This window comes from Tupaia chinensis, unplaced genomic scaffold (genome assembly GCF_000334495.1).
Source record: "Tupaia chinensis unplaced genomic scaffold, TupChi_1.0 Scaffold000056_1, whole genome shotgun sequence".
In the NCBI taxonomy this organism is placed as follows: Eukaryota; Metazoa; Chordata; class Mammalia; order Scandentia; family Tupaiidae; genus Tupaia; species Tupaia belangeri.
In genome coordinates, this window is record NW_006159514.1 from 1,305,487 (window position 1) to 1,332,730 (window position 27,244).

Genomic DNA, 27,244 nt, shown 5'->3' on the forward strand with positions numbered 1-27,244 from the left:
AGACAGAGAGAGACAGAGAGACAGAAAGCCAGAAATCACCCCCCAGGGGGAATGGTCACGCTGCAATCCCTTCTCCTCCATTCTCCTCTCGGGATCTTGGGCACGCACACATACGTGCCCGGCATGAGTTAAAGCCACCGGGTCCAGGACTCGAATCACAGTCGACTACATGGGAGTCCAGTGACATAGCCATTATGCTAACTCCATAAGCATTCACTTTCAAAGAGTCATATATTCAATAACTTAACTGTTGTTCTAAATATTTTTTAATCATTTTAGTATATTAAATGGAATATCTCTTAAACACTAATTATAAACTACATTATGTTGCTTATAAAACTTACTTTAATCTAGTTACTTTAATCTTACTAACTTTTTCTAGTTTATGAGATTTAAAAGACTAACTTAAAAACCATATTCATATTATTATTACTATTATTTTGTTTTAGGTCTTTTTGCCACAGGATGTGTATGTTCACTGGAGAGACAGAGAGAGAAAAATCAGCCATTCCCAGGAGGAATGGCTATGCTGCAATCCCTTCTTCTCCAATTCTCCTCTTGGAATTTTGGGCAGGCATGCACATACACACAATATGTTTTTTAGGACACCAGGTCCAGGACTTGAACTGTGGAGTGGCCCATGTGGGATCCAGTGCCTTGATTACCACACTACCAGCTGGCCCAATATTCATGGGTTTAAAAAACAGAAATTATTGGGGCCAGTAGGTGGCGTGGCTAAGTTCAAGCCCTGTACCTGGTGGCTTGCTTTCTCACTTTGTCTGTCTCTCTCTGTTGTGTCTCTCTCCAGCCAAATTAAAATAAATGAATGAATAAGTAAATTTAAGTAAATAATTTTTTTAAAAAAGAAAAAAAAAAAGAAATTATTGGAACCAGCAGATGGCATAATGGTTATGTCACTGGACTCCAACATAGTCGACCGTAGTTCAAGTCCCACACCTGGTGGCTTAAAATTGACACTCCAGTGTAATGGCTATGTCACTGGACTCCCATGTAGTCAACTGCAGTTCGAGTCCCGGACCCAGTGGCTTAAACTCACGCTGGGTGCATGTGTGTGCGTGCCCACAATCCCGAGGAGAGAAAAGAGGAGAAGGGATGTGGCATGGCCATCCCCCTGGGGAGTGATTTCTGGCTTTCTGTCTCTCTGTCTCTCTCTGTCTATCTGGTGAGCACATGCGCCCTATAGCAAAAACCTCTCCAAAAAAAACCCAAAAAACAAAAACACAACACTCATACTGGGCATGTGTGTGTGCAAGCCCAAATCCCAAAAAGAGACTGGAGGAGAAGAGATAGTGGCATGGCCAACCCCCCTGGGGGGAGTTGATTTCTCACTCTCTGTCTTTCTCTCTCTCAGGCAAGCACATATGCCCTATAGCAAAAATCTCTTAAGAAAGAGAAATTATTTCAAAAGGGGGCCAGCTCTGTGGCCTAGGTGTTAAGGGAAGCAGATTCCACATGACTGACTGCAGTTCAAATTCTAGCCCGAGTGGCTTGAAAAACATTCAGAGTTTGTGTGTGTGCCCAACATCCCGACAGGATGGAGAAAAGGGGAGAAGGAACTGCGGCATGACCATCCCCCAGTAAGAAGTGCCTTCTCTCTCTCCTTCTGTCTGTCTCTCCCTGGCAAGTACAAATGACCTGACAGATTTAGAAAAGAAATTATTTCACAAGGAAAACTGATAAATGATACTCTCTTCTTAATAGCATTAAGAATTCAGAAATCACTGTTCCTCAGCCCAATTCCTCCCAGCTTAAATGTTAAAGGAGTATTAAAATCTATTCCTTTATACAATATAACAATCATGCATTGCTTAATAACAGGGATACATTCTGATAAATGTGTTGCTACGTGATTTCACTGTACAATCATAGAATGTACTTACATAAACCGAGATAGTAGAGCCCACTACACATCTAGGCTATATGATATAGCTTATATGCTCCTTACGGGACTGTCATACTATATTGGTTCACTGCTGACCAAAATGTTGTTATGCAGCGCATGACTGTATATTAACAATAACCAGTTCTTCTGAGCTAAAAATGCTTTAGAAAAAAACACTCTAAAAATAAATCTTACCACTGGGCATTCCCATAATAATGCATCCTCTATTTTTTCTGCTTTGGAACATTTTGGCATTTCATAAAGTTTTCTTGGCTCTGCTGCAATACTAAGAAAAAAGAAAAATAAGTGGTTATTATTGATAAGTAAGAATTTGCTTAGGCTTGAGAGGCTTTTTTATTCACAGATTTGGAATGCCAAAATACAATTTGTTATTTGCCTTGTTCTTGTTAACTGAATGCTAACATATTTTTCAGATTATAAAATTAATAATATATACACATAGAAACAAGAATCTGAAAAATATAATAAGATTAAAATAGTTTGTAATACTATAAAGGTACCAAAAATAACCACTATTAACATTTGGTTCATTTCCTTCTAGTTTTTCTTTATACACACGTATCTACCTAGACACTGTTTTCCAAAACTGGATCACACTGAATTCTTTTTTTATCCTCATTTACTATGAATATCTCTGTTGGATTCCATCAAATTCATAAAATATTGTTTTGTTATTAAAATAAAAATTAGTAGATAAAAAAGGTTCCATTATTTTAGAATGAAAATCAGTAGATAAAGAGGAAATACCCATTATGATTTTTTTACTCTCAGGTTACCTTTCAGAGAGGTTGAATAAGTTTATACTTCTGCCAGGACTGATTATTATATCTTTGATGTGAAAAATAGTCTTCTAATTTATACTTCTCTGATTAGAACTGAGATGTAATCATGGATGTTCTTTTAACTGATCAACTTTAAAATTAAGCTACCACTGAAAGGGAAAACAATTTTCAGGATGACAATTTTATTTCCCTTGATGTTCTCTCTCTGATTTAAAGGTTTAAACAAAGGTGAATTTCACAAGAATGAAAGCAGCCTCATATGTGATTCTAGCCTATGGGTAAAACATCCCTGGTTGGCACATTAAAGAACTCCAGTACTTTACCATTAGAACACAAATCAATTCCCCTTACTCTGATTTTTTAAAAAACAAAACTTTCAAAAGTTTGTTTTAATTGAGAGAGAGAGAGAGAAAGAGAGAGATCTCCCTAACAGGGTCAGCAGGTTCTTTTTTTTTTTTTTGGAGAGATTTTCGCTATAGAGCGTGTGCGCTCACCAGAACACGCTCACCAGACAGACAGAGAGAGACATAGAGACAGAAAGCGAGAAATCACCCCCCAGGGGGGATGGTCACGCCGCAATCCCTTCTCCTCCATTCTCCTCTCAGGATCTTGGGCATGCACACACACGCGCCCAGCATGAGTTTTAAGCCACCGGGTCCAGGACGTGAACCACGGTCGACTACGTGGGAGTCCAGCGACATAGCCATTATGCTAACTGCTGGTTCCCAGGGTCAGCAGGTTCTTTACACCACAATCAAGCCCCAGGCTCAGTCAGCCTGGATCATAGGCATATGTGTGCACTCAGTAAGTACACAGAGGCACTGAGATGCAAACCTAGAACTTTCCCATTTGTGTCCAGTTGCATTACTGATGAACAATTGTTTGGCACTTAAATTTTTTAAAAATTCAAACAAGTAACCACTAAATTGGGCAAGTTATGAATTGGGTATTAAATAATACCAAAAGGGACCAGCAATTAACGTAATGGCTATATCGCTGGCCTCCCACGTAGTCGACCGTGGTTCAGGTCCTGGATCCGGCGGCTTAAACTCACACCGGGTGCGTGTGCGTGCATGCCCAAGATCCCAAGAGGAGAATGGAGGAGAAGGGATTGTGGCATGGCCACCCTCCCGGGGGGGTGATTTCTCGCTTTCTATCTCTCTGTCTCTCTCTGTCTTTCTGGCAAGTGTACACGCCCTATAGCAAAAACCTCTCAAAAAAAAAAAAAAAACTAAATGATACCAAAGAATTAGTACTAGTTTTCTAGGTGTGATAATGGCATTATGATCATATAAGAAAATGTCCAGATTTCACTTTCAAGAAGAGAGCATGAGGAGGTCTGTGGACATACTCTTCAGCAAAACTGATGCAAATTTTAAAAGGATAACCATTGAAAGTCTTTGGAAATGGTCCTGGGGACATACAATACATAAAGAAACATTTATCCAAGAAAGTCTGCGAGTTCAGTAATAATGGTTGAGAGTCTGTTGTGTTAGAACCAGGGCATGCTCCTTCTCTGCTCCTAGCCCAGCTAGATAGAAACTCCATTCCAGAATGGTGTGATCAAGAGCACAGGGCTCCCTCTCCTGCCATTTCCTGGCTATCTTCCCAGGAGGGGCAGGATGATAGTATTTCTCATCCAGCTGCCAGCAGCCTATTGTTAGGACTAAGTCCTGGGTGAGTGCAGTCAGGAAGTGGGGCTTCCTTCTACTCAGCTCATGGGATGGAGGCTCTACCTTAAGCATGACAGGCAAAAATACTGGGGCCCTGACTGGCTTTATCCTTCCTCAAGATACAGTGATTTCATGCTGAGAGCGGCAAACTGAGAAGATCTGAGATTAATGTTCTCTAAACCTCCAGTGCTTAGTTTTTAGAGTAGGGAAGTAAGTCAGAAAGAAGTATGCCTTTGATTCCTGCCCCTAGTCTTGTTCCAGAAAAAGTGATTTGATTTGCATCCTTGATTCCTACCAACAGTTCCAGAGCCTTAGCTCAAAGATTTTGCCTGGGGAAAGAAGCAGGCCTTAAGACAGATAGCCCCTAGTCTTGTTCCAGAAAAAGTGTTTTGATTTGCAACAGAGTGTAGAGAAGTTCAAAGCAAAGAGCACTCTTACAACCAATGGAGGGGCCAGCAGGTGGCAGGTGGTTAAGGTGCTGGACTCCCACGTGGCAGATTGTGATTTGAGACCCTGATCTGGTGACTTGAAACTCAAGCCAGGCACTTCCAAGAGGAGAATGGAGGAGAAGGGATTATAGCATGGCCATTCCTCTTAGAGGGTGATTTATCACTTTCCCTCTCACTATCTCTCTCCAGCCTTTCCAGAATGCATGTGCCCCATGGCAAAAACCTAACAAAAACAAACAAACAAAACCAGTGGAAGGTGGGCCAGCAGGTGGTGTGGTGGTTAAAGCAGTGAATCCCACATGGCCAACTCCACAATTTGAATCCGGGACCCTGTGGCTTAAAAAACACTGCAGGCGCATGTGCATATGTACTCAAAATCCTGAGGATAGAATAGAGAAGTGATTGCAGTATGACCATCCTTCCCACCCCCAACGAGGGTGATTTCTCACTTTCCCTCTTTCTGTCTCTCTCCTATGAGTGCACACATCCTATGGTAAAAAATCTAACAAACAAAAACCAAAAATCCAGCAGAGGTTGTGGTGATAAGCAAATGGGAAAGACTGATAGATTATTAGAGACACGGCCAAACGGTAGGCTGGCTAATTTCCCAGAGACAACTACATAAACATAGCTGAAAGGAGTCCCCTGGGGTCAGAACACATCTCAAATGCTGACTGTACACTCTCACTTGTTTCTCATCCTACATGAAAATAGTACAGGACTTGTCATTCCTGACCCCAAGAAAAATGAACAAATTGAAAATCAACAGCTCTTCTGCGATTCATTAGAGAACTGAGATCACAGGACAAAATGTTGCCCCCGAAACAGACAGAGAGGTGGATACTGACAATTACAGTTTAGCAAGAAATGCCCAAGATCAAGGTGCCCAGAGCCAGTAATGAGGTGACAATAATAAGGACAATAGATGAAGGTTTTTTTGAGAGGTTTTCGTTACAGGGCACGTGCGTTCGCCAGAAACAGAGAGACAGAGAGACAGGAAGTGAAAAATCACCCCCCAGGGGGAATGGCCATGCCGCAATCCCTTCTCCTCCATTCTTCTCTTGGGCACACATGCACATGTGCCCAGCATGAGTTTAAGCCACTAGATCCAGGACTCAAACCACATGAGAGTCCAGCAACATAGCCATCATGCTAACTGCTGGTCCCAAAATATTAACCTTTGATACTTAACAGATGTAGGAAACAATAATCATAGCCTAACCCCTACCAGATAAACAAAAATCATCTCACTCTAAAGGCTTTTTCACTTCAATTCCCTTTATCCAATAGTTCGTATACAGCTTTCAATAAACAACAACAAAACTGCAAAGCATGTGAAAAAGCAAAATAAAAAGTTTGAAAAGACCAAGTAAACATTAGAACTAGACTGAGATTTTGGAATTGATAACTGATCAGGAACTTAAGCAACTAAGATTAATATGCTAAGAGTTTTTGGGTTTTTTTTGGAGAGGTTTTTGCTATAGGGCGCGTGTGCTCACCAGAAAGACAGAGAGAGACAGAGACAGAAAGCGAAAAATCAACACCCCAAGGGGGGATGGCCACACTATAATCCCTTCTCCTCCATTCTCCTCTCAGGATTTTGGGCATGCACGCACACGTGCCTGGCGTGAATTTAAGCCACTGGGTCTGGGACTCGAACCGCAGTCTACTACATGGGAGTCTAGTGACATAGCCATTATGCCAACTGCTGGTCCCAATATGCTAAGAGTTTTAATAGATTAAGTGTAGACAACATGCAAGAAGAGATGGGTAAATTAAGCTAAGAGATGAAAATCCTTATGATTAAAATGAAAAGGAAATGATAGAAATCAAAAACACCATAACAGAAATGCTTGCCCCATGGCAGGCATATGTGCATGTGTACCCAAAATCCTGATGGGATGGACAAGTAAAAGAAAAAGGATTACAGCATGATCATACTCCATTGGGAGGTTCTTTCTTTCTCTTCGGTGAACAAATGTATCCGTTAGCAATTAAAAAAGAAGAAAAGATATAATATATACAATAACAGGAATACCAGAAGAAGAAAAAAGACAGGAGGAAAGAGAGGAAATATTTAAAATAATCATGACTGAAAACTCCCCAAAATTAATAACACCAAACCCATATGCAAAAAGCTCAGAGAACAGCAAGCAAACCAGATATGAAAAAATCTACACCTAGATATATCTTACTCAAACTGCAGAAAATAAAAAATGAAGAAAAACTAGTGAAAGAAGTTAGGCAGAAGGGGAATACCTTAACTATATAGGAACCAGGATTAAGCATCACAATGAACTTCTCTTCAGAGATGATATAAGTAAAGAGTGGAGTAAAACATTGAAAGTATTGAAAGAAACAAAAACAAAAACCACACTCCAACCCAGAATTTAATATCCAGAGAAATTAACCTTCAGAAGTGAAGATGGGGCCCAGCTATGGTAAGTGTCCTGCTGAGATTCTATGCTCTACAAGCTGGGACCACATGAGGCTTGGTTTAATTTCCCAGTCCAACCTAAAAGCTGGGCACAGTGGTGCACAACCGTAATCTCAGTGATTCAGGAGGCTGAGGCTAAGGCTGGAAGATCACCAGCTCAAGGATAACCTGTGCAACACTGTGAGACCCTGAACACAGTGGTACCTACCTATGGCCCTAGTTACACAGGAACTGAGGCAGATCATGACCCAGTGAAATTCTGTCTTAAAGGAAGAAAAAAAAAAAAAAGTGGAGACATAAAGGAGAGATTTGACGTTCTAACATAAACAGTGAGGGAGGCCCAGACACTACAGCACAGAGGTAAAGCAAACGCTCTACAAGGCTGAAAGCTACATGGCTGACTACGGGTTCAGATCCTCAGGTAGGCTTGAAAACATGCTAGATACACATGGGTACCCAATCTGAGGAGCTAGAGGAATGGTGAAATACAATCATGGCATGATAAGATCTGTTGAGGGTCTTCTCTCTCTCATACACAAACCATCCATGATAAAAAAATTTTTTTTAAAAGTGAGGAAAAGTGTTGCTAGACCTGTCTTGTAAGATAAGTTTTTCATAGAGAAGAAAATAACAGAACATCCCTAATTCCATCCTCCTCTCATTTATAACATTGCCATTATTCATTTTACTTGTCCACATGGTATACTCACTACTCTCTTGCTGTTACTATTTTGAACCAATTTTATCTGTTAAATCAATAAAGAGACTTTGTTTTACCTTCATTTATTCCTTCTCAACATTCCCATTCTTTATTTAGATCTGAATTTCTGACATACATCACTTTTAATGTCCATGGGATCAATAATGATTGCCCATCTTTCATTTCTCATATCAGTGATTTGGGTCATTTTTTTTTTCATCTTTTTTTCTAGGTTAGCCTAGAGGTTTATCAATTTTATTAATCTTTTTTTAGATTATTTATTTATTTAATTCCATTTGTTATATATTTTAAATTTTGACCAGAGACAGAAAAGAGAGAGAGAAAGGGTAAGTGAAAAAGCAAGCCACCAGGTCCAGGACTTGAACCACGGTTGACCATGTGGGAGTCCAGCGCCGTTAACCACCACACCACCTGCCAGCCCCAACGTTACTAACCTTTTCAATGAAACAGTTTTTGGTTTTATTGATTTTCCCTACTGATTTTTGGTTTTCAACTTCATTGATTCCTGACCTAATTTTTATTTATTTTGTTCTGTTACCCTGGATTTAATTTCTTCTTCTTTTCCAACCTTCCTATGGTTGCAACTTGGGGTACTGACTTCAGGTGTTACTGCTTTTCTAATTTATGCATTTTAATGCTATAAATGTCCCTCTAAGCACTGCTTTTGTTGCATCTTGCAAATGCTGACATGCTGTATCTTTGTTTTCACTTGGTTAAAAACATTTTAAAATTTCTCGAGACTTTTTGGATCCATATGCTATTTAAGTGTGCTGCTCAATCTCCAAATACTCATGGATTTTCCAGATATCATTATGTTACCGACTTCTAGTTTAATTCCACTATGTTTTGAGAGCATACTTTATATTATTTCTAGTTTTTCAGTTTGTTTTGTTTTTCAGAATTATTTATTTAATTTTCTTCATTATCATTATTCTTTACTTTGACCAGGAAGAGATAAGAGAAAGAGAGAAAGCAGGCCATTAGATCTAGGACTCACGCTGCAGTTGGCCATGTGGGAGTCCAGTGCCCCAAACACCATGCCACCTGCTAGCCTCTTGTTTTTAAAAATAAGGTCTTGCCATGTCTTTTTTTTTTCCTTTCTTTTTTTTTTTTTTTAAGAGAGAGTGAGAGAGAGAGAGAGAGAAAGTGAGGAAGCAAACCCCTGGGTCTGTAACTCAAATCATAGTCAGCTATGTGGGAGTCCAGCACTCTTAACCACCATGCCACCTGCTGGCCCCTTGACATGTCTTTAAATCCTCCTGCCTCAGCTTCCCTAATGGCTACAATCACACGGCCCATAGCACCATGTCTGCTTCTTTCACTAACCTTTCCTAAGGTCAGCCTTGAGCTCCTGATCCTCTTTACCTCAATCATCAGGAAAATGCAAATCAAAACATAAAGGAGAGGGGTGGTGGTTGGGGTGCTGAACTTCCACATGGCTGACCTGGTTCAAGTTCTGGACCTGGCAGCTTGCTTTCTCATTTTCTTTTCTCTCTCTGTCTCTCTCTACTCAAGTTAAAACAAAATAATAATAATAATAATAATAATAATAACAAATAAAATAAAAACAAATAATTCTTATTAAAAAACAAAACAAAACAGAAAACCTCAAAGAGATATCGAAGTCAGGTAAAAATTGACAAAGACATGGAAAAATCAGAACCCATACGCTCTGCTGATGGGAATATAAAATGAAAAACCACTCTGGCTGTTTCTCAAATTATTAAACATAGTTACAAAGCTATGACCAACCAATTCTACTACTAGCTATACATCCAGGAGAACTGAAAGCTTATGCTCACACAAAAACTTATACATGAATGCTTATAGCAGTCTTACCCTTAATAACCGAAAAGTACAATCCCAGTGTCTAACAACTGAAGAATAGATAACAACATACGGTATATTCAAACAAAACAAAATTGTTCACTATGTAAAATAGTGATACATCCTACATGGATGAACCTTGAAAACACTGCGCTATGTGAAAAAACACCAAAGATTACATAATATATCATTGTATTTATATAAAATGTCCAGAATAGGTGCATTTAAGTACAATCCCGGTGTCTAACAACTGAAGAATAGATAACAACATACGGTATATTCAAACAAAACAAAATTGTTCACTATGTAAAATAGTGATACATCCTACATGGATGAACCTTGAAAACACTGCGCTATGTGAAAAAACACCAAAGATTACATAATATATCATTGTATTTATATAAAATGTCCAGAATAGGTGCATTTAGAGAGACAGAAAAATACACGAGCAGTGGCGGAGGCAATGATAGCACTGGGGTAAATAGCCAACAGGTATGCTATTTCTCTTCGAGTGAGGAAAATGTTCTAAAAATGGTAGTGATGCTTGCATATATTTGTGAATGCATTAAAAATTAAATTGTACAGTATGGGAATTATACAAGTGTATTTCAAATAGTCTCTAGAGAACAGAATTAAAAGTACAAATTAATTTTGGTGCAAAACATTTTTGAGATTTTACACAGTTTTTTCATACTGTGTTCTCCACAAACTTTTTTAAGATCCCCAGGTCTTTCAATAAAGCTCTTACAAAGAAAATGCCCATTATGAAGCTAGCAGATGGTGTAGCAGTTACATCACTGGATTTGCACATGGCCAACTGTAGTTCGAGTCCCAGACCTGGCGGGCTACATGTGTGTGCGTGCCCAAGATCCTGGGAGGAGAATGGAGGAGAAGGGATTCTGGTGTGGCCATCCCCCATCAGGGTGATTTCTCACTTTCCTTCTCACTGTTTCTCTCTCTTTCTTGCTCTCTAAGGCAAAATCCTCCTTAAAACAAAAAGAGAAAGAAAGAAAATGCCCATACTTTTTAGAGATGAAAACTGATGTTAAATGTTTAGAGTATACGTTAAAATACTTAGCAAGGACGTAGAGGAAAAGGGGGAGCAGATAATGGAATAAGGTGAGGGTGGCAATTCTTGATAGTTTTTTAATCTATCAATAGATCTAGGGAATCACTCCAATATTCCCTGTGGCCTCATGGTGTGAATGATGCTTACAATAAACATTTTTTTTTGAGAGGTTTCTTGCTATAGGGCGCATGTGCTCGCCAGACAGACAGAGAGAGACAGAGAGACAGAAAGCGAGAAATCACCCGCCAGGGGGGATGGTCACGCCGCAATCCCTTCTCCTCCATTCTCCTCTAGGAATCTTGGGCACGCACGCACACGCGCCTGGCGTGAGTTTTAAGCCACTGGGTCCAGGACGCGAACCACGGTCGACTATGTGGGAGTCCAGCGACATAGCCATTACGCTAACTGCTGGTCCCACAATAAACATTTGGTTCCATACTATACTATGCTTCTGTTAGAAAAGAAAAATAAAAACAAAAAACTAGCATAGCCAGAACAAAATACAGACATTCTTCTCCAAAGCAGCATTATTTGCTACCTGTTTTTCCTAACTGGTATCTTCTGAGCAGAATAAAATATTAAACAGTACTGAGTAGTCTATCACTTTTGCTTGCACTGTAGTTTTCTTATAAATTGGTATGTACAAAAATGAAATCTACAAGTTTATACTTAAGATTTTTAAATTACAGTTTTTCACCAAGTCTTATTTTGGACTCATCTTTCTATTTCAACTTAACGTAGACATGTGATTCCTTAAAATCTAGTTTTTATTTAAAAAAAAATCAACAGTGACTTAAAGGAAAAATTAACACTAAAAAGTTACCTGCTGACACAGCACCGATAATTGTCAAAATATATTCTTCCTCTCTCATAGGATATAGGTGACTTGGAATGAGTTGTCCAAACATTCTTAAATTTAGTACTTTCCTGAAAGATATAAGGAATTTCAGTTTAGGAAAGAACTCTACTGTACACCAGTTTTAAGTTGGATAGTTACATTTAGTTTCCAGAGTAATTCCACGTATGTCATTTAAAAACATTATTTACTAGGTGATCAACTTTTTGAGAGTCTACTTGCAGGAGGAAATGGATAAGAAGTTTTTAAGTATCTGGTGGCCCTATTAGTAGCTATTTACTAATGCCCCAGGTTCAGGGCTGTACCCCTTCCCCATTTCACGTGAGCCTCATAACGTGATCACCGCCCTAGCGCGTCAAAGCTGCAATCCCGCAGTAGGCTCAAGCACCAGGCATCCCGGCCGGGAGCGGTCACCTGGCACACCAGCGCCCGCAGGACGGCCAAGTTCGTCCTCTGCACCACGCCTGCGTCGCGCGAGAAGAAGCCCAGTGCTCGGCGACTCAGCCTGCGGCACACGTTGGGCTTCCGGGTCGGGCCCATGGCTGGGCCGAAGAGGGGTGCGTCCCTTACTCTCGTGCGGGCCCGCTGCCGCTACTCCGAACCTCAAGGCCCGGACTTTTCTGGTGGGGCCCAGGAAGAGCTGACACAAGGGACCGATCGAGGGAAAGCGGAGCCGGCCCCGCCTCAGCGAGGAGACGAGGGAAAGAAACACCCCCTTCCTGGCCTGTCTCTCAAACTCTCCGGCTGCGGGACCTGCACCGAGCGGCCGGCCCGAGACGTCCCAGCTCACCCTCTGAGAATACAGTCCCCACTACCCTGTAAGGGAGCCTGGCTTCCACCCGGAACTACAATTCCCGTCAGACACCGAGGAACAGGCCCCGCCCGGCCCCACCTTCCACGCACCGCGCCCCGCCCTTAGCCCCGCCCATCCCCGCCTCCTCCGTGTCGGTGCCCAGCAGTCCGGCCTCCTACCGCTCCTCCGGGCCTGCGTGGTCTAGCCGGGGCGCTTTTCCGGGTCGGCACGCAGCGCGCGTGGGACGACTCTGGGGGCGCTGTGCTGCAGCCTCCTGCTCTCCGTTCCTTCTGCCCACTTCGAGTTTAGGGATCGGTTCCTTACCAATCCGTAATCCCCAAGCCTCTCAGTCCCTGACCTCCGCTCGGTGTGGAGTGCGACCCCCCTCAATGCAGCGTTCTGTGTTAAAGGTACGCCCGGCGGCTTTCCCTTCAGCCGCACGTTGGACGTTGTGGATGACGTTGACGCTTAAACATTTGGGGTATATAAACACAATGCTTTCGTGTCAAGAATTAGTGGTGGAAGATGCCGGCTTTTTCCAGGATTGAATTACTCCTTCCCAAAGGCCTGCCCTGTGTGGCCCATGGAGACATTAGTTGGGTTCGCGATAATCGCTACATTGTATTTCCTGTCGTCTCCATTTTTTTCCCTTATAGGGCGTAAAAATGCTTACGTTCTTACTGGACTGCCTAAGATAGCCCACGCTGATTTCTCTTAAGTAAAGGATAGCTTAATGCTTAGTTAACCAGCCCTACCGGTGACAAAGTTCCCAGTACACGAGTAGTCCATAATCATGCACCACCGCGCGTCCCATAGCATTGCTGTAGGTCCTTTGAGGGTGGTGTCTTTGCGTATCTCACGTGGATTTGGTGTGCTTACCTCTTGTTCATAGGTGCTCAAGGGAAATGAGTGATCGCATCTGAGTGGCAGAACAAAAAGTACAGTACTGGGTGAGTGCTTTGGATCACAATGAAATGTTTAGTAAAAATTTATATCTTTTTAACCCTGCTAAATTTTCTTCAGGGCCTGGGCTTCTGCTGATTTTTCATGACTTATTTACAGCCTACAGTAGAGTGTTTTGTATATTTTTAGAGAGCGCTACAATAGTTAATTTGGTAATTCATGAATGCAGCTGTCACTGAGAAAACTGGAACCCAGAAAAGATAGCTGGTTTTCTTTGGCTGAAATGAAATTCAAATCACTCCTGATTGAATTCATCTGTCTCTTTTCTCATCCTCCCCACCCTCTTTGTGTCTTCCTGTGGTCTTTATCTCACCACCAAGTCACCAAAGTAATAGTCTTTCTAAATGCCCTGCATTTCTTAACCCACGATCAAGTCCCTTTGGTTCTCATCTTCATTTCATCTGAGTAATTGATGGTCTCATCATTTTCATCACATAAAGCAGCCTCTTTACTCTTCCTGCCTTTCTTGGGTACTTTCATTTGCAACCCCCCACACTACTGCCACAGTGATTTTTTTTTTTTTAAATCACACAGCTGTCACTTGCCTGTTACAGTCTTTTACAGTGACTCCTAATCACTAATAGCAGAATTTCTTAATCCCCAGTAGAGACCTAAGATCCTCTATTGTTAACTTAAAATATCTTTAATATGTTACATTTATGCAAGTATAAATCTCCTTATGCCATATATTTTATACAGCTGCAACACCCAAGCATTTATAAGTTAAAAGAAGTCAAACTATAAAACCAATACATTCAAATAAATTCTTATCCTTGTGACCAATGAGACTGTTTTGGTGGACCTAAAGAGTTCTTTAAAATGAATGTATCCTGTCCTCCATGGCATAATTCCTTACAGAAAGGCCTGTCCATATGGCCCTGAGAAATTACTCAATGCTCTCACCTCTTTTCTTTAACACCACTTACTTTCTTTGTTCAGTATGTTCTGACTTCATTTTACCTTCACTTGACAAGCACTTTTTTAAAAAAAATTATTTATTTAATTTTATTTATTCATTCATTTATTTTAATTTGACAAGAGAGAGTAAAAGAGAGAGAGGGAAAGTGAGAAAGCAAGCCACCAGGTCCGGTATTTGAACCACAGTCGGCCATGTGGGAGTGTCCAGCGCCTTAACCACCATGCCGCCTGCTGGTCCCCAACAAACAACATTTACACAGAGTAGTCCCCATTTCTTTCTTTATAACCTGCACCAATGATAAATTGTACCATTGGTTTAGTAGTGCAATCCTAAACACAAATGTATGAACTGAAATTGTGTGACAGCATCCAATTAAAAGGTGGCCATGGAGACCAGATGGTGGTACAGCTATAAAATGTGACACTGTGAGGCAGACCCACGTGAGAAGGTTGTCAGTTCAAGGCTGGAGACCTTAGGGGTTAGATCTCAGTGTCAAGACCATGTGAGGGGTGCTGTATTTCCATCTCTCTTTTGATCTCTCTCATGGAATAAGTAAATTAACTTTAAAATCAGAAAAAAAATGTTTTTTATTCCAACCCCCACAAAAAAAGGTGGCCATCCAGATGATCCAAAGTATTATTTTGTTAAAAATTTTGTTTGTTTTTAGATTTTTATCAAATTGAAAAATAAATTTCTCCTAGAGAAATCTCATAGTCCTGAGCTACCTTGCAGGACAAAATCTTAGTCTCTTAGAATAGTATATGCCCACATTTTACCCTCATCTGTTTGCCATCCTCATTTCTACTGTTGTGATTCTGACATATTTGTCCATTTTCTCAAGCCAACACACCTTTTACACTTGAGATGTTCTTTATCTGGAAGCTCCCTTCCTCTGTTCCTCTTACCTGTTTAGATCACAACTCATCCCAGACATTACAATTCTACTCAGACCCTTTTCCTTAGCCTTCCACAGCTTAATAGCCTTTCTGTGCTTCCGTGCACTGTATTATTAGGTCATCGGGAAAGTCATGATGGTGGTTTTATGTTTTTCTATGCAAAAATACATCATGACTTTCCCAGCAATCCAACAGACTTGTCATGGGGTTCTATCTCCTTAGTATGTGGTTAATGCATATGTGTGTTGAATGAGTGAATGGTCTATAAAAACAATGTTTGTATAGAATCTGTCATCATCCATTAGGTACTTTTAGCACAGATGCAGATTTAGTCTCACCTTATTCTTTCCTCTCTTTAAAAAAATTGGCTATAGGACAGTTATACTTGCTGGAGAGAGACACATAGATTGAGAGAGAAAGAAAGAGAGAGAGAAAGTGAGAAAGCACCCCAATAGGGGATGACCATAACACAGTCCCTTCTCCTCTAAGGATTTTGGGCACACACTGACACACACCCAGTGTGTTTTTCAAGCTGCTTGGTCTGGGACTCAAACCACAAAGTCGGCTATGTAGGATCCATTTACCTTAACCACCACCTGGCTGACCCTCACCTTATTGTTTAAACCACTAGAAAACCTCAGTGTTAATAAAAAGAAATAACTTTCAAAAAGCTGAAATCCCAAGAGTTCTGCTTATACTGTAAACGCTTTCCATTTGTTGAAGGTATGGGAACCTGAACAGATGTAGTTTATTATTGGAAAATTATTCCTCTTATTTTGGGGCATAGAACAAACTTGGTTCGTTTTTATTTTGCCATTCTTTGTGATATGTTTACAGAATACTTAACTCTCCTAGCTATGATATTTTAAAGACAAGGAAGAGGAAATAAGATTGAGAAGTTAATAAAAATGCTTTTTGTTCACATGCTTTGTTTAAAGCAGCACGGTATAACTGAATAAATACAGCACTCAGGTTATTAAACTTGAGCATTTGTTCAGAGACAAAGGAATTTGAACGAAGGCCACAGGGGGACATTCATTCAACACATAAGTATTTCTCATCCATGGTGTGCTGGGAACTATTTTGGCATAGAGTTCTATAACAAACAGAATAGGCAAGGTTGGGGGAGAGAGACAGTTCATACATACATGAAAAGATAAGATTTTAAGATACTAATCAGTGAAGAATATTTTAAAGAGGATATGCTAAAGAGTAGTGGGAAGCCCTGCTTTAGGCACAGTGGATGAGAAAGGCTTCTCTGAAAAGAGGCCTTTTTTTTTTTTGGAGAGGTTTTTTTGCTATAGGGCACATGCATTTGCCAGAGAGACAGGGAGACAGAAAGTGATAGATCACCCCTCCCCCCCCCAGAGAGGATGGACACAACACAAACCCTTCTCTTCCATTCTCTTCTTGGGGTCTTGGGCACACACGCATACACGTCCAGCATGAGTTTAAGCCACCGAGTCTGGGACTCAAACTGCAGTTGACTACACGGAAGTCCAGTGACATAGCCATTACACCAACTGCTGGTTCCAAGAGAGGCCTTTTGAGCTGAGCCCTGAATGATGATGAAGAGCTGATATATATAGTATAGGCAAAGTATACTCAAGTATAACAAGGTTGGCTTATTCTAAAATAGTCAGAAAGTCACTGTGGCTTTTTTAGGTTTTGGAGGAGATAAATCTTGGAACAGTAGGCTGAGACCAAGTCATGTCAGTTATATGGGCTATAAAGGATTTTGGATTTTACTCTGTTGTGATGGAAAACTATAGGAGGCTTTGAAGAAGGGATTAGCATGATCCTATTTGTGTTATGAAAAGGTCATTATGACTATAGTGTAGAGAAGGTTGTATGAGGGCATGAATAATTGCAAGGAGACAGGTGGTCATTGTGTTGGACTAGGTAAGAGGTGGCAGTGTTTTAGATTGGTAGCAGAAGAGACAGAAGTAAACAGATTCAGGATATATTTTGAAAATAGAGTTGACAGGATTTCTAATGTGGATATTAGGGCTGAGGGAAAGAAAAGAATTGACTGAAATTATAATAAAGCAAAACCACACATGAACATTCTTTAACTCCTTAGGACAAATGAGAAACTGACAACCATTCATGATGCAATGACAATAAAACAATGCCTGAATTTTATTAAATATAGACATTAGCGCTAAAGAATGTTAGGATCTGTTCCATGGCTAGGGTGTGTTGGAAGGAGAATAAAATCAGATTCCAGAAGTAGGTAGTGACCAGAACATGTGGAATCATGGGAAAATGATAAAAAAAAAATCATAAGGTTGATATTATATCCACTCTCGGACTCTTTAAAAAAACATTTGCTAGAGGGACCAGCAGTGAGCATAATGGCTATGTCTCTGGACTCCCACGTAGTTGACCATGGTTCAAGTCCCAGACCTGGTGGCTTAAACTCACACTGGGCGCGTGTGCGTACGTGCCCAAGATCCCAAGAGAATGGAGGAGAAGGGATTGCGGTATGGCCATCCCCCCTGGAGGGTGATTATATATACACATATGTATATATATATATGTATTTGCCATGTGCTCTCCAGAGAGAGGCAGAAAAAAGGAGAAAGTACCCTCCAGTCGAGCCCACGTGGTCATTCTGCAATCCATTCTCCATTTCTCTATCCTGTCAAAACTTTGGGATGCATGTACACGCATCTGGCGTATTTTTCAGTTTCCCAAACTGAGATTCAAACTCTGTGGTTCATCATGTGGGATCTAGCTCCCTTAATCACTAAGCCACAGAACGGGTCTGAAATTTTCTTTAAACAGATCCTTGAGTGCAGCATCAGGAGCAAAAGTGAAATACATGGTGACCTGTTCACAGGTAATTATAGGAGGGCAGGTGAAAGTCACTATGGGAATTTTTTTCTTTAATTATTGAAGCTTTTGACTATAGTTTGGTTCTTATGTTTCCTTTCCTATGTATATTTTAATATTTGTCTGATTATGTAGTACATTCATGCATGTACAAAGTTAAGAAAGATTTGGGTTTAAAGTAAAGGTTGATAGTTTTAGTTTTAAAATTATTTATTCCAAAAAAATGTGCAGATAGCATGGCATAATATAAAAATAATACTTATATACTGAATACCCACATACCTGTCATCAACTTTTAAAAAAAGAAAATACTACCTAAAATTTTGACTTCTCCTACCTACCACTCCTAGTTCCCAGATCCTCTGTCTTCTTTCTATGAATAAAATATTAAATTTTGAAAATTTTTAAAGTTCATTTCTTTTATAAGAGAGAGAGAGATACGAACTTTAGTATGTCTGGTGTGTTCAGGTTGACCCAAGATCTGAACACCCCGCCTTCCCATATGGCTCTGGTATCATGCAGTGGCATCCTACCATCTGTACCACCATAGCTGAGCCTTGAATTGTTTCGAATATCATATAAATCAATCATACTGTATATATATACTCTTCTGCAGTTTGTCTTTAACATCATATTTGGTAATGTTCCTCTAGTTCCTTTGTTTTCACTTCTGTATAGTATTTTATTACTGTTTATTTATTTTCTATTTGCTGAGATTTTCTTTCTTTCAGGTTTTTATTCCTAGAAAAGTATTGCTATAGACATTCTTATATCTGTCGACTGGTATACACACTAAAGGACATATTAGTTTTCATTTGCTATATAATGATTACCATGAATTTAGCAGTTTAAACCAGCACCCATTTATAATCTCATTTATTCTGGCCTATAGGTCAAATGTCTTGACACAGCCTGGTTCTCTACTCAAGGTCTCATTAGGCTGAAATTATGGTATCCACTGGGGCTGCCATCTCATCTATGGCTCACATTCCTTTTTCACCCACTAGTTGTTGACAGAATTCAGTTCCTTGCAGCTGTAGGATTCCTAGAGTTGCCCACGGTTCCCTGCCACATGGCCTTTTCACAAAAACGGAAATTTGCTTTTTCGAGGCTAGTGGGAGAATTTCTTTGCTTCTTCTAAGAAGCTAAGATAGGGTCTCACACAAACGTAACCTAGTCAAGGGAATGGCTATCCATCATGTTCACAGGCCCCATCCACACACACTCCAGCACTATGCAGACTGTGTACAAGGGTAAGAGGGTAAGAGGAAGGAATGCTGGGCATCTCATCATTTGTAATTCTGCCTACAACAGAGAGTCAGGGAATATTCCCAAGTGCTGCATTATTGGATTATATGGTATGTGCATTGTCAGCTTTAGTGGGTAATACTATGTTGATTTTTAATGTAATTGTATCAATTTATACTCCCACCAGCAGAATATAAGACTTCTCATTATTTCACATGCTTGTCAGTGCTTGTATTGTCAGACTTTTAAGTTTTGCCAATCTAGTGACTATAAAATTATATCTTACTTGATGTTATGTATTTCTCATAAATACAGTTGTGCATCTTAATGTTACTAGTTATTCATGTTTTTGCTCATCTGCAGAGTCTGATGGATCATGACTTTTGCCCATTTTCTATTGGAATGTTTGTCTTTTTGACTTGTAGAATGTTTCTGCGTACCAATCCTTCTTCATATGTGTTGCAAATATCTTTTCTCAATTTGTGGCATATTTGGTATTATAAAGAAAGGAAGTCTTGAGGCCACACAGTGGCACAGTGGTAAAGTGCAGTGCTCTGTAAGGTAATCATACATGGGAAGGTTCCCAGTTCAAGTCCAGAGATGTCCCTAAGTACACTGTGCACGTCCTTGCCCTTCATACAAAGCTGGCTGAGGACTGGTGGCATATTGTAGGGTTGAGAATGTATTGGGGGGCTGCTTCACACTCAGAAGAAATAAATAATAAACTTAAGAGAGCAAGGAAAAAAGTCCTTAATTTAAATGTAGTAAAATAAATTAGTATTTCCCTTTATGGTTAGAACTTCTTGCCCTTGTTTAAAAAAAATCCATAAAGTCATAAAGATATTCTCATGTATCTTTTTTTCTAGAAGTTTTAAAATTTTGCCTTTTCCACTTCAGTCTTGAGTCAAGAACGAAGTTGATTTTGGAGTATGGAATAAATTAGAAATTCTTTTCTTTTTTTTTTCATACGTGAATAGCCACTTGTCTCAGTGGCTATTTACTGAATAGTCCTCATTTCTTCACAGATCTGCAGTGCCAGCTTTGTTGTACATCAAGTCACATACATAGTCAGGTCTATCGCTAGGCTCTGTTTTCTGTTCCATTCTTCTGTTTTTCTTTCCCTGGGCTGGCCACTTAATCACTATCATTTTATAGTAAGGCTTGAGAGCTGGCTGGTAGGGCAAGTTCTTACTCTTCATCAAGAGTTTCGTACATTTCTTTTGCTATTTGTACTTTTGTATATATTTTTAAATCAGCGTAGATTCAAAAAAAAACTTTTTGGAATTTTGAAAGGGAAGATTTAAATCTGTACATCAATTTCAATAGAATTGGCATCTCTGCCATATCACATTATCCATGAAGACAACATATATATTTTTTAAAGAATTATTTTATTGAACTTTATTTATTTATTTAATTTTAATTTTTACCAGAGAGGGAGAGAGAGAGAGAGAAACAGAGAGAGAAACAGAGGGAGAGAGAGACAGAGACAGAGAAAGTGAGAAAAAAAGAGAAAAACAAAGCCTCTGGGTCCAGGACTCAAACCACAGTCAGCCATGTGGGAGTCCAGCACACTCTAACTACCACACCACCTGCTGGCCCCATGAAGACAATATATTTTTAAAGAATTATTTTATTTAATTTTATTCATCATTGTTATTATTTTTTTTAGTTTGACCAGAGAGAGACAGAAAAAGACAGAGAGGGAAAGTATGGGATTGGCCATATTTGGTCGTGTGGGAGTCCAGCACCTTAACCACCATGCCACTTGCCAGCCCCCTGAAGACAATATGTTTCACTATTTAGTTATATCTTTTTGTGTTTTATATTTTATTCATCATTGTTATTATTTTTTTTAGTTTGACCAGAGAGAGACAGAAAAAGACAGAGAGGGAAAGTATGGGATTGGCCATATTTGGTCGTGTGGGAGTCCAGCACCTTAACCACCATGCCACTTGCCAGCCCCCTGAAGACAATATGTTTCACTATTTAGTTATATCTTTTTGTGTTTTTATATTTTAATTAATTAATTAATTTTGCCAGAGTATGCATGCTTGCATGAGAGAGAACCCATGGAATGTAATCATAATGCAATCCTTTTTCCTCCATTTCTTTCTCCATCCCAACAAGATTTGGAGAATATATGCCTGGCATGTTTTTCAAGCCACTAGCGGCAAGGTTTGAACCACAGTTGGCTATGTGAGATCTGGCTCCCTATGGACAGTGCTTTAACCATTGTGCCATGGACAGTCCATTCTTTAGTGTCTTTTAATGAAGATTTATAGTTTTTTTCTTTATAGGACTTGTATATTTTGTAACTTTCTACATACATTATATTTTTAGTTGGTGTTATAAATAGTATATTTTTAAACTACATTTTCTAACTGTCTTTGCTAGTATATGAAATTGCAATTTTTTTGGTACATTGATCTTTCATTTAGCAGTCTTGCCAAACTTTGTCTTTAATAGTAGTAATCATCATTTGTAGGGTTTCCTTATGTAAATAATCATGTCCTCAGGGAATTCTGACTATTTCATTACTTCTTTCTCAACATCATTACTTTTTATTTATTATTCTTCCTTACTGTCATGGGACATCCACTGCAGTATGGAATAAAACCATTGATATTGGACATCTCTTGTCTTACTCATGTTTAAAATGGAATGTTTCTAATAGCTCACCATTAACAATGACACTAAGTTTTTGGCTGCTACTTTTTTGAAGTTAATGAAACTCTCTTCCATTTTACTTTTCCTAAAGGTTTTGTTTGTTTGATCTTTAATCATGAATAGTTTTTAAATTTTATCAAATGCTTTTTCTGTATCTGTTAAGATGATCATACAGTTTTTTTCCTTTAATCTGATAATGTGAAGAATTTAAAAATTTATTCTCTAATGTTAACTCAAACTTGAGTTCGTTTATATACATTTTTTTTCTTTATTCATGGTAGATCATGTGCACATGAAGAAGGCGGCTGAGGATGAGCACCTTGCATGTGGTATAGTCATGCCGTGATTGCCTTTCTCCAGAGCTTTGACACTTGCACACCTGCCCAGTGTGTTTTTCAACCTGACCATGCTAGGAATCAGAACTGCAGTCACCATATGGGATTTGGCTTCTCTTGAGCAGAGCATTACTACTGCACCAAGGAGCTGGCTCATTATTTAGATAACATTTTTGTGATATATATATATTGAGAGAGAGAGAGAGAAAGAGAGAGAGGATAAGGGAGAGAGAGAATGAAAGAGAGAGAGAGAGAGACACCTAGTAGAGTTTTGGGCAGTTACTGGCTTCAGTGCACATTCAGCCCTGGATTTTTGCTAGCTTTTGGTCTCTGAGGACTTCTCTTTCTTACTGGCTCCATAATATATTTAACTTTAAAAAAAAAAATAAGACAGAGAGAGGCTACATGAGAGCATGCACTAGACAGAGAGACAGGTGGACATTTTTGATAGTTTTGCCACACTGTAATCTTTCTGCCCCACCTCCTAGTTAGGACCACAGGCATGCCTGACCTGTTTTTCAGTTTGGGATGGGAACTGAATCCAGGGCTCCCATGCAACTCTGGTCATTTCACAGCAGTGCCAGGATATTTTTAAAAATAGATTTATCCAGCCTTTGGGGGTTGAAGGGTTTGGGGGATATCAACTCTACCAACTTACCAAACCAGGATTCTGCCTTCTCATATTTTTAATGTGAATATTTCTATCAATGTAAGATATGGTGTAAGTGAACACTTACTACCATTCGGCCTTTTCTTCTTGTCTTTTAAAACAACCTTCCCCCTTTCTGCTGAAAAGAATGAAGACTTATGTAATGGGAAGAGCCTCATACCAGGAGGATGAGAAGGAAAGGAAGAGAAGCAGTGATAGGAAAATGTTAGGAAACAGGGAGTTTAGGCAGGAGAGAAGATTGATCAGGCCACACAAAACTTTTTTTAGAGTGGTAAAACTATTTCATATTATACCATAATGGTGAATACATGACTTTATGCATTTGTTAAATCCTTAGAGCTTTACAGCACAAAGAATGAATCTTAATTAATGTAAAAATTTAAAAATAATTCAAGAGGAGTAGGAATTCTGGCATGAAATGTAGTCTGTGACAAAATAATCTAACTGTATTAAAGATGTACCCAGTCACCTCACTGAAAGAGGCCTGGACAAAGGTATTGACCTGAGTAACTTTATTTTATTTTATTTATTATTATTATTTTTTATTTGGCCAGGGAGAGAGAGAAATCAAGCCACCAGGTCCAGGACTCAGACTGTGGTTAGCCATGTAGGAATCCAGAGCTTTAACCACCACACCACTTGCCGGCACTGAACTGAATAGCTTTGGAAAGGAGATTTTAAAGCTAAAGGCATTAGGAACTGTACATAAGCACTATGCTGTAGTTGATAAGGTTTCTCACAGAGGCATGAGCTATGATTCTGAAACCACTATGCATGTGTACTGGAATTGAACAATTAGAAATTAGGTGTTGGTATAGAAACCAGATTTGGCACTGTTGTGGGGAAGATTATAGACAGGCATGAGGGGAAGACTGGAGTCATGTGGGTAATGAATTAGAGTTAGAGATATTAGTATGAACTCTAGTTGAGTTTTACATAAATACATGTGGGTACATATAGAAATATTTATATAGGTAGGTATGATTCATTGTGCACACATACATTTCCTTGCTTTGCCAGTCAAGAGAAGACCTGGAAGCAAAGAAAACCTAATAAAGGGAGCACACCTGCTGCTCAGACTGTTTTTCTAATAAAACGAACAAAGGTTCTTTAGAGAAGTGTCTAATTCTAGGACTAGATCAAGGAATAAACAAGGTGAGGTCACAGCATCTTGTAGTGCTAGATAGTAAGGAAAGGCTCAAAACAAAACCAAAAAAAAAATAAAAATTGATGGTGCAAGTATGCCAAAAGGATATAGGAACCAACTGAAAGAACTCTTAATGGCCAAAGTTAGAACAATTTGAGCAAAGTAAATAAAATACTGAGTTCAAACCCAGAGTTTAAAATAAATAGCCACAGGGAACCAGCAGTTAGCATAATGGCTATGTCGCTGGACTCCCACATAGTCAACCGCAGTTCGCGTCCCGGACCCGGTGGCTTAAAACTCACACCGGGCACGTGTGCATGCATGCCCAAGATCCCGAGAGGAGAATGGAGGAGAAGGGATTGCAGCGTGACCATCCCCCCGGGGGGTGATTTCTCGCTTTCTGTCTCTCTGTCTCTCTGTCTGGCGAGCACACGTGTCCTATAGCGAAAATCTCTCCAAAAATAAATAAATAAATAAATAGCCATAGTCCATAGTACCAAATAAATGGTTGAATAAATAAATAGATGAGGGAGAAGAGACAAATCATCAATGCAAAATAGTTAATGGGGAATATTTTATGTAGATACTCTATCCTTACAGAAATGGAGCATAACTTTTTTTTTTCCCTGCCAGAAGGCGTATGTGCTTTTGGGGAGTGGGGAAGGGAGGTGGTGGAAGGGAGAAAAGAGAAAGAGAGAAAGACTCTGCCATGGGAAATGGTCATGCTATAATCCTGTCTTCTCTGTTTCTCTCTCCTTTCAGGATTTTGGGCATGCATGCATATGTGCCCAGGACGTTAATGAAGTTGTTGAGTATGGGACTCAAACCATGCTGTCAGTCATACGGAATTCGTTGTCTTAACCACCAGGCCATGGGCTGTATCCTCCTTTTTCTTCTCTTCTCTTCTCTTTTCTTTTCTTTTTGTTTTGTTTTTTAGAGATTTTTGCTATAGGGTGCATGTGCTTGCCAAAGAGACAGAGACAGAAAGCAAAAAATCACCCTCCCCCAGGGATCATGACCATGTCGCAATCCCTCCTCCTCCATTCTCCTCCCAGGATCTTGAGCATGCATGCACACGTGCCTGGTGTGAGTTTCAAGCCGCCAGGCCTGGGTCTCAAACCACGGTTGACGGTGTGGGAGTTCAGCAATGTAACCATTATGCCATCCACTAGTCCTGTCCTCATTTCTTTCTTTCTTTTTTTTTAATATGAATGTTTGCTATAGGGTGCATGTGCTGGCCAGAGAGACAGAAAGACAGAAAGTGAGAAATCACCCTCAGGGGGATGGCCGCATTGCAATCCCTTCTCCTCTTGGGATTTTGGACATGCATGCACAAGTGCCCAATGTGAGCTCAAGCCACCAGGTCTGGAATGCAAACCTTAGTGGGCTGGGGACTCGAACCACAGTTGATTACATGGGAGTCTAGCAACTGACCAGTATGCCATCTGCTGGTCCCCCCATCTTCATTTCTGAAATGTGGGTTCTGTACATTGGTTTTCTTCCAAAGAATATGAAAAAAGGTATTGGTAAAATAACTTGACAGTGGAGAACTCTATTAAACATTACCTTAGCCAGGTGGTAAGGATTTACATCAATAGTAATAAGTCATGTTAATAGCATATGCCTTTGATATAATATGATAAGAATAGCCCTTTTCATTCTTTTTTCAATTAAATTTTTTTAATTAATTAAGTAATTTTGCATTCATTCATTGAGCATTGTCACAGCATAGAAAATGTGATTTCCCATCCAGAATATACTGCATAGTGGCTTAATCATACATGTTATCATCGACAATTTTTTTTTCTTTTTTTGGAGAGGTTTTTGCTATAGGGCGTGTGCACTCACCAGACAGACAGAGAGAGACAGAAAGTAAGAAACACCCTCTAGGGAGGATGGCGATGCCACAATCCCTTCTCCTCCATTCTCCTCTAGGAATCTTGGGCATGCACGCACATGCACCCGGCGTGAGTTTAAGCCACCGGGTCCGGGACTCAAACCACGGTTAACTACATGGGAGTCCAGCAACATAGCCATTACGCTAACCGCTGGTCCCTCATCGACAATTTTCCACATCTAGTTTCATATATATATGTGTGTATATATACTTACCATTCCCTTTTCCCCCCATATTTTATTTATTTATTATTTTTTAATTTTTATATTTTTGGAGAGGCTTTTGCTATAGGGCGTGTGTGCTTGCCAGAAAGACAAAGAGAGACAGAAAGCGAGAAATCATCCCTATCCAGAATATACTACATAGTGGCTTAATCATACATATTACCATTGATAATTTTCCATTTCTAGTTTCATATATATATATTTTTCCCCTTATTTCTCACCCTCTGCCATTCTCCACCCTCCTCCCACACTAACTCTGGTGTCTAGAATTGTTTTCTATTCCTTTTCCCGCACATTTTATTGATTCCCAAAATTTCTTAAATAATCTAACTACTTTCAATAGCTAGTTCAACTGATAGATACATATATGTGAATACATGTCTGACTTTAGGCTTGAAAATCTGAGTAGAATGAATATACTATAAAGTAGCACCTACTTGATGCTACATAGTCATTAAATAGGTATTTTTTAATATATTTTTTAATTTCAAGAAAAGTAATTTTAGCTTTAATAAATCAGAATAAAAGAAATGCTAAGAGAGCTTTGCTTAAAGCTTAAAGCCAGGCTTAAAGCCAGGTTAGGATTCTGTTCAAATAGTAAGTACATGAACCTTTCGGCAGCTCAAGACAAGAAAAAAGTTGTTAAAATGGGAAAACAAAGCCTAGAAGAAAATCAGCAATGTTTTGGTCAAAAATCATTACAACTGTTTCACCAGTTCAGTCTCACGTACTTTGTCTTCTGTTGTGGTCTGATCTTCCCAATTAAATTCTGGGATATAACATTCAACTCCAGACCTGCCCCTACAATTAAGTTTGGCCATTTTTTCTTAGTGTTTTTTTTTTTTTTGGGGGGGGTGGGGGGGGGTTTTTGCCTACGGGGACCTGTGGTCACCAAGCAGAAAGGGA

At 39.6% G+C, this 27,244-nt stretch overlaps 2 protein-coding genes across 9 annotated transcripts in view; one reads left to right on the forward strand and one right to left on the reverse strand.

Moving 5' to 3' along the window:
• DCAF17 (DDB1 and CUL4 associated factor 17) overlaps nucleotides 1-12,813 on the reverse strand; it is a 129,187-nt gene extending 116,374 nt beyond the window's left edge. Inside the window, exons 1-3 of one of the 6 annotated variants that reach the window (XM_027776063.1) lie at nucleotides 12,153-12,676; nucleotides 11,706-11,809; nucleotides 2,099-2,189 (exon numbers count right to left, since the gene is read on the reverse strand). In XM_027776063.1, the coding sequence (XP_027631864.1) occupies nucleotides 2,099-2,189; nucleotides 11,706-11,809; nucleotides 12,153-12,278 (321 nt within the window). In that variant the 5' untranslated portion in view covers nucleotides 12,279-12,676. Of the gene's footprint in view, nucleotides 1-2,098; nucleotides 2,190-11,705; nucleotides 11,810-12,043; nucleotides 12,074-12,152; nucleotides 12,682-12,710 lie in introns of those variants that run through there. The other 5 variants (XM_006141484.3, XM_006141481.3, XM_014592086.2 and 2 more) reach the window with 5 other exon arrangements.
• Nucleotides 12,814-12,828: 15 nt separating this feature from the next.
• METTL8 (methyltransferase 8, tRNA N3-cytidine) overlaps nucleotides 12,829-27,244 on the forward strand; it is a 135,141-nt gene continuing 120,725 nt past the window's right edge. For all 3 annotated transcript variants that reach the window (XM_014592095.2, XM_014592089.2, XM_014592097.2), the window contains exons 1-2: nucleotides 12,829-12,941; nucleotides 13,424-13,481. The gene's annotated coding sequence lies outside the window, so the exon portion shown is untranslated. The remainder of the gene's footprint in view (nucleotides 12,942-13,423; nucleotides 13,482-27,244) is intronic.